At 37.8% G+C, this 13,350-nt stretch overlaps 1 protein-coding gene across 3 annotated transcripts in view; it reads right to left on the reverse strand.

The window, feature by feature from the left end:
- Window positions 1-10,417, reverse strand: part of LOC115633443 (autophagy-related protein 2 homolog B) — a 617,768-nt gene extending 607,351 nt beyond the window's left edge. For 2 of the 3 annotated variants that reach the window (XM_030530897.1, XM_030530898.1), the window contains exon 1: window positions 9,987-10,151. In XM_030530897.1, the coding sequence (XP_030386757.1) occupies window positions 9,987-10,151 (165 nt within the window). Of the gene's footprint in view, window positions 1-9,986; window positions 10,163-10,277 lie in introns of those variants that run through there. The other variant, XM_030530896.1, reaches the window with a different exon arrangement.
- Window positions 10,418-13,350: the final 2,933 nt, after the last annotated feature.

Genomic DNA, 13,350 nt, shown 5'->3' on the forward strand with positions numbered 1-13,350 from the left:
AAGAGGATTTCGTTCATAGAAATGGCTCGATACCAAGTTTGGTTATTCTAGCTCTTGTACTTCCTGAGATCCTTGCGCTCATACAGACAGACGGACATGGCTATATCGACTCGTCTTGTCATCCAGATCAATAATATATATACTTTGTGGGGTCTGCCACGCCTCCTTCTGTGTGTTACATACATGCGCACAAAACTAGTATAGCCTTTCAACCTTTGGGTACAGGCTATAAAAAATAGTTTGCAGCACCTCTGTAAATCTGTCATATCTCCGGTTCAACATGGTTTCATAAAGAGACGGTCTACTACGACCAATTTGCTAGAATTTACTTCCTTGGTAAATGAAGCCTTTACTATAAAAATGCAGACATCAGTCAAAATGCACTTCAGTAAAGCATTTGACTCTGTGAACCATGATCTTCTGCTCTTTAAGCTAAGTCGTATAGGATTTCCCTCCGCTTTTTTGTGTTGGATTTCGTCTTATCTATGTATGCTGATGATGTGAAACTTATTCTGACTTACAAAGACCCTTCTCATTTTCATCGCCTGCAGGATGATCTGAACTGCATGTAATCTTGGTGCTTAGCTAACCACTTGCACCTCAATTGCTCCAAATGTAAGCTCATGGCATTTTAGCGAACCTTGCCTCATTTAGGGACGTATACGATTGACAATGTGCCATTGCAACGTATATCGACTGTTGAAGACCTTGGGGTTCTTTTTGATTCCAAATTGAACTTTTACCTTCACATATCTAGTATTGTCAATAAGGCCAAGGGATTACTTGGATTCATTAAACGTTGGTCCAAGGAATTTAATGACCCTTATACCACTAAGCTTCTTTTCACTGCTCTAGTACGCCCTGTGCTTGAATACTGCTCATGCGTTTGGAGACCAAACAGTATAGCAGTATATATAAAGCATCAGGAAAGTATTGAGTCTGTTCGGAAGCAATGCCTTCTTTTTGCTCTACGTGGCTTATGCTGGGATCGCAATCTCTGCTTGCCATCGTACTCTAGTAGACTGATGCTTATAAACTTTCCTTCTTAGTACATCGTAGGACGGTTCTTGGAGTAGTTTTCTCCACAAGTTGGTTATCGGTGAGGTTGACTCCTCTGCCCTCTTAGGTCGCCCTAATTTTTCAGTTCCTTGTACCCCTACAAGGAATTATTTGCCGTTCATATTGGCAAGATGCACAACTGATTACGCTTTGCACAATCGTTTACGCGTCATGTGCAGACATTATAATGATCTTTCACATTTACTTTCGATAGGACTCTCTCTCTCTCTCTCTTTTCTATCAAAATTATTCTTTATAATTATCTTCGGGAAAATCTCTTACCACTTTGTTCAGGCATGAACATACGGCATCGTTGAAGGACTAGTTCAAGTGTCCCATGACTGCCTTAAAGACCAACGGACGTTACATTGCTGCCTGCGTTATGTAAACGCGATCCCACGCCTGCACACACATTGCGGTTCAAGTGTTAAGTGACAAGGATCGCGCAGCTGCATCGTTTAGAATTACACTTATAGATTAAGGTTTACACAGCTGCATACAAAACCGTGTTAGTTAAGATAGGCTAACCAATAGAATTAGACGTCCTCATGCGGGGCCCTACAAACGCAGCATGCGGACCATCCTTATTACAGACTAGCAGGTCTTGCCCGTCTTTGCTGGGCTAAGTAAAATGTGCTTTAAATTATAAGTTTATTTACTATATGATATTCTTCTTTCGACGCTCTCTAAAGTTTTTTAAAGAGTTTATTTTCCAAATAGCAAATATAGTACAATAAATACTATGTATGGTTATACGTACATACATACATATGCAAATATGTATCTTCGTTACGCACCGGGCGGACTGCCAGTCCTGTCTTAACTGTGTGCTTTCTCAGCATGTTGTACGCACGGTCGAGTTATCCCCGAAAAGTCCGACGCGGAACATTTAATTTTGATTTATAAATCGGGACGTCCCGCCAAAATTGGAGCGTTCGGCAACGCTGATATGTACATACATTTAAATTTTTCATGCAGGCGTTATCCTCCTATATACATGCATATATATATTTAAGTATGAATTAAATTTTTTAATTCAACACTAATTTGTGTCTTCAATTCCAAATATGATTGTTGTGAATGTAAAAGGTGTGTCTCTGCTTTTGTAAATAGCATGAATATACTCACAAAATAGGCTTAACGGAAAATGACTCTTAGATTTGTTCAGAGTATATTTGTAGCATTGTTAGCTAACACTAAAACGGTAAGTCGCTGTAAATATGCGATCAGCTAAGATGGTAGAGATGGGCATGTGTCGGATGCTCTATGTGTTAGAGCATCAAAACTATCGATAGTTGAATCCGTCGATCCAATCAATAATTCCATCGAAGTTTAAATGCAATTAACATAAAATTTAAATAATAACATCTTATAATTTATTGAGATCAATTAGAACAAATCATATACAAACATACATATGTACATCTGCCCGCAACGCGAAGCTGAATATGCGTAGGTCCGCTTTCGGTTTCTGCTTTACTATCGCTTACGCAGTCGTTGCCTAGCGACGGTAACTGTAAACTTTTGGCATTTTGCCTTTGAAATTAACAGGCGTAAATGTTTAAAACGAAAGAAGAAGCGCGAGCCAATGACTTCCAGTTGTTTTCGTTTTAAAAATTTGATTTAAAACCATAGAACATTATTTATTACAATCAAACAACAGTGCTCGATGGTGCAATGTATACATACATACATACATACGAATGTGCATACATGCTATATATGTACGTACACAGGCATACATACAAACATATGTGTGTACATATGCATGCATGTTTCTCTTTACTTTTTCATACATAGACACGAACTGTTGCTTGTTCTGTGTTTGAGTGATGATGTCCCCAACTATTTGATATTTGCGTTCTTTGTAATTTGTTGTTGCTGCATAAAGTTACTAATGAAAACCGTAATGCCAAATGTACTAAGCAAAGAAAAAATTACTTTTAAAAATGTTATATAATTTTCAATTAATTATCATTTCTTGCTCTGTCAGTGCAAGACGAATGAACATACATACATATGTACATACATAGATGTGTACATATGTATGTGTGTACATTCACACATTAGTGTCTCACATTTTGCTTTGGCTATTTCAATCGTTTGCACGCAACTACACGAACATCTGCTTGTATACGTGTGTGTCTGTATGTATACTTAGTTGTCCTCAACTGTTTGATATTTTGTATTGTTTGTTCTGCCTGCATTTGTAAAATTCATATTTTGAAAATCCTTGAACGCAAAGAGTTTTCATTTGAAAAGGTGAATAAATATTAATACCCCAATAGTTCAAGCTCTACCACGAAAATCCGAGTATGCAGTTTTGTTTGTATTCTTTTATAGATTATAAAAATCAAATTTAAAGTTGATTGGTGTAAAACTGAAGATTTTTCAAACAAACTTTGGAGCTCGTTTTCCCCCCTTTGGAGCTTGAATTTTCCAAAATCCCTTCCTAGTGGGCACCTTCAGCTTCCTAGCTTTTACCGTTTGGGCTGTACGTTGATCACCAATCAGTCAGTCAGGACAAACTGTTTTATATTTATAGAGATATTGTCCAATAGAAATCAAGTTCCACACGCTGCTGCCCTACAACACAGCGTGAGTTTTGAATAAAAGGACAAATCGTGCGACAGCACGAGTAGTACAAATCAAAGAACCGACGCGTATTCCTTTCAAGTCTAAAAGTATCTACAACTTACTGCTGTGAGTTGGAACATAGCTTGCCGGACTGGCATTTAAAATTTCCCCCACTGGGTTGGAGATTTCCCTCTTTTTCTTTTCGTCTCTCCCTTTCTTTCTTTTTTTTTCTCTCTTTTTCTAATTAGTTGTTAAATAGAATTAATTTTCCACCACTACCTACTTTTTGTATAGTTTTTTAGATCTTTAATGTCTCGGACCACGTATGGCTGTGAATCAGGGCATAGCTGGCCAACTGGCAAATAAAATTCCCCAACGTGTCGGAGGCATTAATAGACGTCATTGTACAGCTTTGTGTTAGGCTTTCTTATCTTTTAAGTTTAGTTTAAATTGTTATATTAATTTGTATAATATAATCGACAGAATTATTGTTGATATGCTGAATAAAAATAAATAATCATCGTCTATCGACGGAAGCAGACGTATTATTTATTCGCTCTTGTAAATTTTAAAATAAACAAGTAAAAAAGCTAAAGTCGGGTGTCCCGACTTTGAAATACTCTGTACATATGTTTAGAATAATTATAGAAATTAAAAAAGTAAGAGAATAAAAAAAAAAAATTTGATCGATTTTACCTCTTTTGGTATTCGAACTCACGTAAAGGGTGTATAATTGCACATATACAAAGCAATTGCGTCTATGTGAGTGTATGTATGTATATGCTCGTATATTCGTGTCTGAGTAAACATGTTAGCAGTCAACCAAACAGCAACACCGTCATGCTGATCAAGAATATATATACTTTGTGGAGTCTGCCACGCCTCCTTCTGCCTGTTACATTTTCAGCTCCCGCAAACCTAATATACTCTTGTACATTTTATGTACAGAGTATAATAAAAAGTTAAATCGAACATTTCTTTGCACTTAGTGAAAAGATAGACTGTCTAATCCAGATCTGTGTTGTATCTGTTCAGTGTAATTGTTCAAACAACTTTAAATTACATTTTTACCTTAAAGTGAATACAACAAAACTGACTCACAAGATAAAACCACTCAAATAATAAATAAGAGCGTTTTCAAGATTACCACGCGCAAATAAACTACAATACAAACACAACACCAATACAGCTTCACTCACAATCTCAAATAAAACATAATTTGCATCAACGTTCAACGTACCAAAGAAAAATAACTCAACATACACTGCTTGCTTCTCAGCACAATGCAAAAATTGCATGTGACCTGCGGATGCATGGAGTGCCCCACGCTGAAGGCGAAAACGCAAGAGCACTTTACAATGCCCTCTGCTTCGCCATCAATGTTACACCACCGCCGAGGACTCGGCAAATTTTCCGTGTGAGGAAAATGCAACTATCACCGGTCGATCCGGACTTAATTGTTAGCTTTGATAACTTGCAAGAAAAATCCACGTTTTTGAGGGCTGTCGCAGCTTTCCGTCGCACCGAAAAAATACCACTAAATTTACAAATGCTGGACTTTGACTCTCTGGCTCCCATTTATGTAAATGAGCAGCTTACTAGGGAGAATATATTTAAAGAAGCTATGAAACTCAAGAAACAAAAACATGTCATTGCTGTCTTCACACGTAGAGGATTGGTGCATGTGAAGCATAAGGAGAGTGAGAGTGCGCGGCTTATTCAAAGCAGAGATGAGCTTTTAAAGCTCGCTCGCGTTGATGGGTTTCCCTTTCCTCCCTCTTCTACATGTAACTCTCCCTGTATGTATGTTTATGTGCGTCTATTTATGTCTGTGTAAGCATTTTCGCAGTCAACTAAACAGCAACATCAACAACAGCCGTGGGCAGCGCTTGAGCAGCGCTGCAGCAGCAAATATATTTATGGCTATAACTTCTTGTTAAATCGGTCTATCTCTATAGTGAAACTTGACACACGGACACATAATAACCAACTGGGGGTATTTCCAAAATTTTGGTGTTCCTAGGTCTTATAGTCTCCGAGATATAGGCGATTATACAAATGGAAAATCGGGAAAAACCCCCATAGGGGGGAAGTGGGGGAAAATCAAAAAAATAAAACAAACTCGTATAGCGTACACACATAAGGCATCTTTGTGCAAAATTTGGTGTCTCTAGCTCTTATAGTCTCTGAGATCTAGGTGATCATACGGAGGGACGGACGGACAGTCGGATAGACGGACAGACAGACAGACAGAGCTAAATCGACTCGTCTTGTCATGCTGATCAAGAATATATATACTTTGTGGGGTCTACCACGCCTCCTTCTGCCTGTTACATTTTTCAGCTCGCGCAAACCTAATATACTCTTGTACATTTCATGTACAGAGTATAAAAATTGAGGCGTATATTTGGGCAGAAGATTACCAATGCCAATCGTGCCCACTACTCATCTGAATTCAATTCAGCCGCTTCAACCAGACAAGTTTGGACCGAAATTAAAAGGATAGGAGTTGGAAAAAATTTACCCTCTATAAGTCCTGACGTTGCCTTAAATGAATTAAACAATAAGTTTGTCCACTTAGCAGTACCTGAAACCATTGCAAACGCGTACCTGAACTCTACATCGTTAGTAAACTGTGATACTAGTTTTAGCTTTATGTGTGTACGTCAATGTGATGTCCTAGATTCAATCCTAAAAGTGAAGTCCAATGCTATAGGCCTAGACGAGTTAGATCCCAAATTTTTAAAGTTGCTGCTTCCGAATACTCTAAAATATATTACCCACATTTTTAATACAGCTCTTACAACATCCTGTTTCCCAAATAAGTGGAAATTTGGAAAAATGATCCCTATTCCTATTTAATCTTGCCTTTCCTATCAAAAGCGCTAGAACATCTAATGGCATACCAAATGACCAACTATATGATAGGAAATTCACTCTTGAACAACTAGCAATCGGGCTTTAGGAAGAATAGGAGCTGTACCACCTCTTTAATAAAAATCATTGATGACATTCGCACGCAAATGGACAACAGTAACCTTCTTGACCCTTCTTGACTACTCCAAAGCGTTTGATACCGTAAATCATTCCATACTATGTACTAAATTAAAAAGACTATATAATTTCTCTGACACTGCAATAAACTTAGTCCAGTCGTATCTGTCCAATCGCCACCAAGCAGTTGTCACTTCGGATTGTTGTTCGTCTTTTTTGTTAATTAAACGTGGAGTCCCCCAGGGATCTGTGCTAGGCCCATTTCTGTTTTCCATCTATGTAAATGACCTTCCATGTTGCGTGTCAAATTGTGAGTTACATATGTATGCAGATGATGTCCAAATGTATGTGAGTCGTCCTTTAAGTAGAATTGTTGAATGTGTTAGTGCCTGTAATGACGATCTTTGTGAGATACATAAATGGGCGAGGTTTAATGGATTGGAAGTAAACCCGAAAAAGTCAAAAAGTTTAGTGATATACAAAAAGAAAGTAGAGCGGGTAACATACTTAGGGATAACTATGAACGAAACACTATCTTGGAATGATCATGTAAACAAAACAGTTGGAAAGCTTTATAGTTCGCTAAGGCATCTGTCTTTGACGCAGCATTTCCTTCCAGTTAAACTCAAGCTCCTAATTGCTAAGACTTACTAGACACCTTCATTATTCTATGGTATTGAAATCTTCACGAACTGTGATGCTGTAAGCCTGAATAAAATTAAAGTAGCCTTTAATAGTATAGCGTGATTCATTTTTGACATTAGAAGTAGACAACCCATAACGGCGTACGCCAACAAGATATACAATCTGACCCTCAACTCCTGGATAAAACTGAGAACTTTACTTTTCTTGCACAGAATTATAACACGCAGAGAACCGAGTTATTTATACGAAAAAATCACCTTCTCCACGTCGAGAAGAACAAATAATTTAGTCTGCATAAGATATAAACTAGCCAGCTCGGTAAGGCACTTTTTTATATACGCTGTTCGGCTGTGGAACGATCTTCCACATAACCTGAAGACAATTACCAGCGAGACGCACTTTAGACTTAAAACTCAAGCACACTTGAAATAGTACTTCTAAATTCTCTTCAACACACATAAAGAAACAACTTTAATAATTATTAATTTAAGTAAACTATTAATATAAAATAAGAAATAATAATTAAAGCTAAGGCAAATTGTGAAACTCTTAAATGTAATTGTAATATTAAATGTCAATTTAAACTAAATTAAACCTGTAATTAAATTAACAATTAACTGAATGAAATCGAAATGAATATGTAATGACTAGCGTAATAACTCAAAAGTAATCTCGTACTTGTAACGCTAGGATAAGTTAATAAATAAATAAAATAAATAAATTAATTAAATAATATTCATAAAATAATACAAATATTACACGTACATAAGGTCCAGGGTTCGTAACACGTGCACACTGATAAGGTCATACCGTTTCAATATAATACATTTACATATAGTTTTTGTCTATGTGTGGCAATGCATGAATATGTGTTCGCTTATATGGACAGTACAGAGTTAAGCCGAATCGGAAACAACAACAGCTGCAGCAACAACAACAGCAGTGGCTATAAGTCTCTTTGACCCTTTCTGATTCAACTTAACATGAGGGCATATACGCACTAACCGCATGTAACGGGGGGCTGTATCAGAAAACTTGAACTTTGAGCTGCCTAGGGCTTCGGGGAACCTGGATATACAATGCAACAACAACATCTGCGGGCAGAACTTGGGAAAAGATTACATTTACGGCTATAACTTTCGTAACAATTGGCATATCGTGATGAAACTTAACATGATGTCAGATAAGCGTTAACTGGTTGTCGAATTTTGAGTACAATATATCAAGAATTACAAAAGTTATGGAAAATCATTAAAACCAGGGAAGTGAGGCATTAGAAAACAAGTCGGGTGTCCCGATTTTGAAATACTCTGTACATATGTTTAGAATAGTTATAGAAATTAAAAAAAATTACAAAAAAAAGATCTATTTTTCATCTCTCGGTATTCGAACTCACGTAAAGGGTGTATAATTGCACATATACATAGCAATTGCGTCTATATGAGTGTATAAATATCTATGCGCTTACATTGGTGGCTGTGTGAACATGTTTGCAGTCAACCAAAGCACCAGCATCAACAACAGCTGGGCAGCAAATATATTTATGGCTACAACTTCTTCTCGGGAATTCCACGAAATAAATTTTCTTCGTATTCACATAAGCCATCTTGGACTAAAATGTTGTGTCCCTAGGTCTAATAGTCTCCGAGATATAGGCGATTATACGAATGGAAAATCGGGAAAACCCCCATAGGGGGAAGTGGGGTGAAAAATCAAAAAAAAAAAAAACAAACTTGCACAGCGTACACAACGCATCTTTGTGCAAAATTTGGTGTCTATAGCTCGTATAGTCTCTAAGATCCAGGTGTTCATACGGACGGACAGACAGACAGGGCTAGATCGACTCGTCTTGTCATGCTGATCAAGAATATATATACTTTGTGGGGTTTGCCACGACTCCTTCTGCCTGTTACAATTTTCAACTCCCGCAAATCTAATATACTCCTGTACATTTCATGTACAGAGTATAAAAACTTGTTCTTTTTCGGAGAATCTGGTTATTCTAACTTTTGCATATGGACCCGTCTTGTCACGCCTCCTTCTGCCAGTTACATTTTTCATCTCCCGCAAACCTAATATACATATATACTCCATATACAATATGACTTGAGCGGGCTCAACTCTTAAAAATTTAATTAACTCAATTAAATATAAAATATTCTACACATGCATCTATACATATCAACAGCACACATTTACATCAGAATCGTTTCTATGCGTGACAAGTAGCAACAACAACAGCTGCAGGCAGAGCTTGGAGAGATTATATTTATGGCTATAATTTTCTTCGTAATTGACAGTATCATGATGAAACTACATATGTACATACAGACACATAAACGCTAGATATTCAATTAACAATTTTGACATTGGAATTACCAAGTTTCATAATGATACGACGATTTTAAAGAAAGTTATAGCTATAAATCTCTGCCCAAGCGCTGCCTGTAGCTGTTATTGTTGCTGCTTTGCACAACCACATACGAGTATAGACACGAATAGACGCACATAGACACAATTCCTATGCAAATGTGCAGTTATACACCCTTTACGTGAAATCAAATACTCAAGGTATAATTGAAAAAAAATATATTTGTAATATTACAATTTCGTTACATTTCTCAACTTATTTAATATTTTATCAAAAGTATCCATATTGACGTGTATTTTTTTTAATAATAAGAAAATTTAAGTAATTGTTTTCCACTTACATTCAGTTTAAGTGAAACATTTTCGACTACTGCTTTTCCGTTATAAAGATCCACCTTTAATTGTTCCAAGTTGAGATTATTTTCAAAGAACTGTCCTAAATACCTTTGAAGCAAATATCTGCAAGTCTTTGTTTTTAAACCGTCCCAAAGGTTAAACCAAGACATATTTAGGGATGCTGCAATAAAACAACAAACGAATAGTAGTGTCAATAATATAACTAATGCATATATGGATGTTTTTTAGAGTATAGAACATTTGAAAATTGCTCCCAAACGCATACTCATGCTTACCTAAACTTTTATCACTCGAATTGTACGCTTTGTTTTTAACAATAGGTTGTTTAATATTACTTTGTCCTTTTCCTACTACTCATGTAAATCGCGCTGTTTTTGTAAAGAGCATTAACAATTAGCTGCCTTTAAATATAATACATTTAATTTATGTACATAAACATATACATATAAGTATGCATATAAGAACCTATAAAAACAAAGTTTAGAGATGTACGAAATTAGCGATACGTCTCGAAAGCACGATATTCTTAACAAGATGAATTGATATTTCCAAAAATGTTTAGATGCGTCAGATATTAGTGTTTACATGTGCGTCAAGCTAGCAGTAATAGTTAGACACGATTTTGAAACAGTTGAAAAGGAACAAACGTACCTTTTATACCGGCATTATTTTATGACATATAGAAAAACTATAAATAATTTTAAATAAAATATTTTGAAAAAATTTAACTACTCAATAAGTTGTTTTATTAATTTTACTTATGGTAGCTAGGATTAGCAATATAATTATTTATATTATATTATATTATATTTTCTCTTACTAACACAGCTACTCATACTGCCGACTGGTGGCCGCCTGAGGAAGGTGGTGGTGTTGTTGCTGCTTTTGTTGCTGTGAAGTGTGCATCGCCCCAAGTTAGACATTTATGATTTTACAAAAAAATACTTCATTTTATATTCTTTTTATCTTAATATTATTTTTTCTAATGCTTTTAATTATACATATATTGCGTATATTGCAGTTGGCTGCAAGAAATGTTTGTTTCTTGTTACAATTGTGTTAATGGAATCGTTTCATGTAGCCAGTTTAAATGTATGTACAGGAAAGTGGTGTTGAATGACTTGTGGTTTGTCTATTGTTTGTTTAAGGTGTAATTTTAATACAGTTTTCTGTTTCATATGTATTGTATTTTGTGTTACGTGGCTATTAGACTGTGTTACTGGGAGCTTGGTCTATGGTATGTATGTATATGCTTTTTTGTGGTATGTTTGAATGTGGGGTGTATATAAAAGAGGGCTGGTGCTCGCGCGGTCTTCTGTTGTGGACAGAGCGATGGCTCCCCTGCTCTAAGGCGACGTTCCTGACGGAAAAAGGAAACGAAAGAAGTGCGATTAAAATGAGGCATAATGAAAAAAAAAAAAGTTAAAGATACGAATGTACAAACCGAGTGCTAAGTTTTTTTGTTTCCCCGACACGGCATCACCATTGACAGCAGCTCCAGCAACGGAGTACCCGCAGAGCCGTAATCAGCATAACCAGCAGGAGCAGCCGCGCAGAAAGGCAAACAGTGCCGGCCATATTCGCTTCCAGCTGCGACCGCATAAGTAAAATACCAGCGGTGAGTCCGTTCCTTGGCCACGCGCCGTTCCTGTTATTTGTACTTGAGCTGAGACAGATAGGCAGCAGTCCTTTGCGCCCTAATTTCTAAAAAGAAAAAAATACAAATAAAATATATCTATATAAATAAAAGTTTAAATCTCACCACAACAGAGCTTGGCACTCCAAATAATGATATATATATATATATATATATATATTGTTGCATCGGGCCGGTCGGGGACAAAAGCTCGAATTGGCAGCATCGGATAAGGGCGCTAAACTTGCATTTCGCATGAGCGCCATCTAGCGGTACCGAGCGAGGAGCCGGGGTGGCAACTGCGGTCGCACAGGCGCAGAGTTGCGGTCCGATGGTACTCGAGAGAGAAGGAAACGAGAGGCTACAAGAAACGGATGAAAAGGGAAAAAGGAGGAAAAAATCCGAGGCACATGGCATCCGGCCTATAAAAGGGGAGTCGTAGCACGAGGTTTTTTTGGTTGGGAGCCGTCCGGTCAACGACATAGTGGCAAGTTGACCGAAAGGAAAAGGCGTCCGCTAGCGCGCCAAAGAGAGCAGCACCAGCAGCGAAAGTCCACGCCAGTGCCAGCTGCACACCACCATCAACAGCGGTAGCAGCGCACCATTGGCAGCATCAGCACCATCATCAGCGGGTGCCACCCTTAACGACAGCAGCGGCCACTATCAGCAATAGCGCGGCCAGCAGCTCCCCCGGCAGATCCAGCAACAGCGGTAAATCCAGCAGCATGGGAGCAGACAACGGCTGCCAGAAACGGCCGCACCGACAGCACCAGCAACGCCAGTAGCAGCGCTAATGCCAGCAACAACGACGTCAGTCTGCGCCATCAGCAGCGGAGGAAGTTTCAGCGGTGAGTCCGTTCCTTGGCCACGCGCCGGTTACCTTTTTTTTTGAGCTGCAACTGCCAGGCAGTCGTCCTACGCGTCGTTTTATTGGTAGAAGCTGCTACAGCAAAGCAGCAGCCCAACGTGCTCCGCGTACCCGCCTGCCAATAAAAAAAATAAAATAATGCAAACACCCTCCCTAATGTTCATGCACATATACATACATTCGCAATTTATATACACACATAAGATCCAGATTATTTTCATAGACTTCACTGCTTATTAGTATTGGCTGTTGGCAAGCCTTCGTCGTATTGTTTTTTTTATGTTTTATAATTGCATTTTCGGTCATAATCTTTACACCAAATTCATGTACACAAATAATTGTTAATATTTACGTTTATTCGCATTAAAATGTACTATATATGCATATGTAACCAAGCAATTTAAAATTCTTTTTATGGAAGCATTGTCTATAATGACCCGTTAAAGCAGCATCAGTAGGGGCGGGAGACTCACCTTTGCCATGGAATAGCCCAAGCACGGCCCAATTTAGGGTATCCAAGAAACATTTTGTCTTTGGATACAGGCAGGGTGGGTACGCCTGGGATATCAACAGCTAAATCCCATACAGTTGTCCGATGCCACCAATTCCTGTCCGTCCGCACATACAGATGTAGTTCCTTTTGTTTTTTTTTTGAGTCCGTATCCGTGTAGATCCGTTTCCTTTTTGTTACGTTAGTGTTTCGTTTGTGTCATGTTAGTTATTTTTGGTTTGTTTACATTTTTGAATTTTGTTTTGTTATTGCGCGTCGAATTTATTGTAAGGGACGGCATTTTGGTTAAAATCGATGGAGGAACCGTGTTATCGGTTATTGTACGACTCACGC

The sequence above is a fragment of the Scaptodrosophila lebanonensis genome, unplaced genomic scaffold (genome assembly GCF_003285725.1).
Source record: "Scaptodrosophila lebanonensis strain 11010-0011.00,11010-0021.00 unplaced genomic scaffold, SlebRS2 tig00001419-arrow-arrow-pilon, whole genome shotgun sequence".
In the NCBI taxonomy this organism is placed as follows: Eukaryota; Metazoa; Arthropoda; class Insecta; order Diptera; family Drosophilidae; genus Scaptodrosophila; species Scaptodrosophila lebanonensis.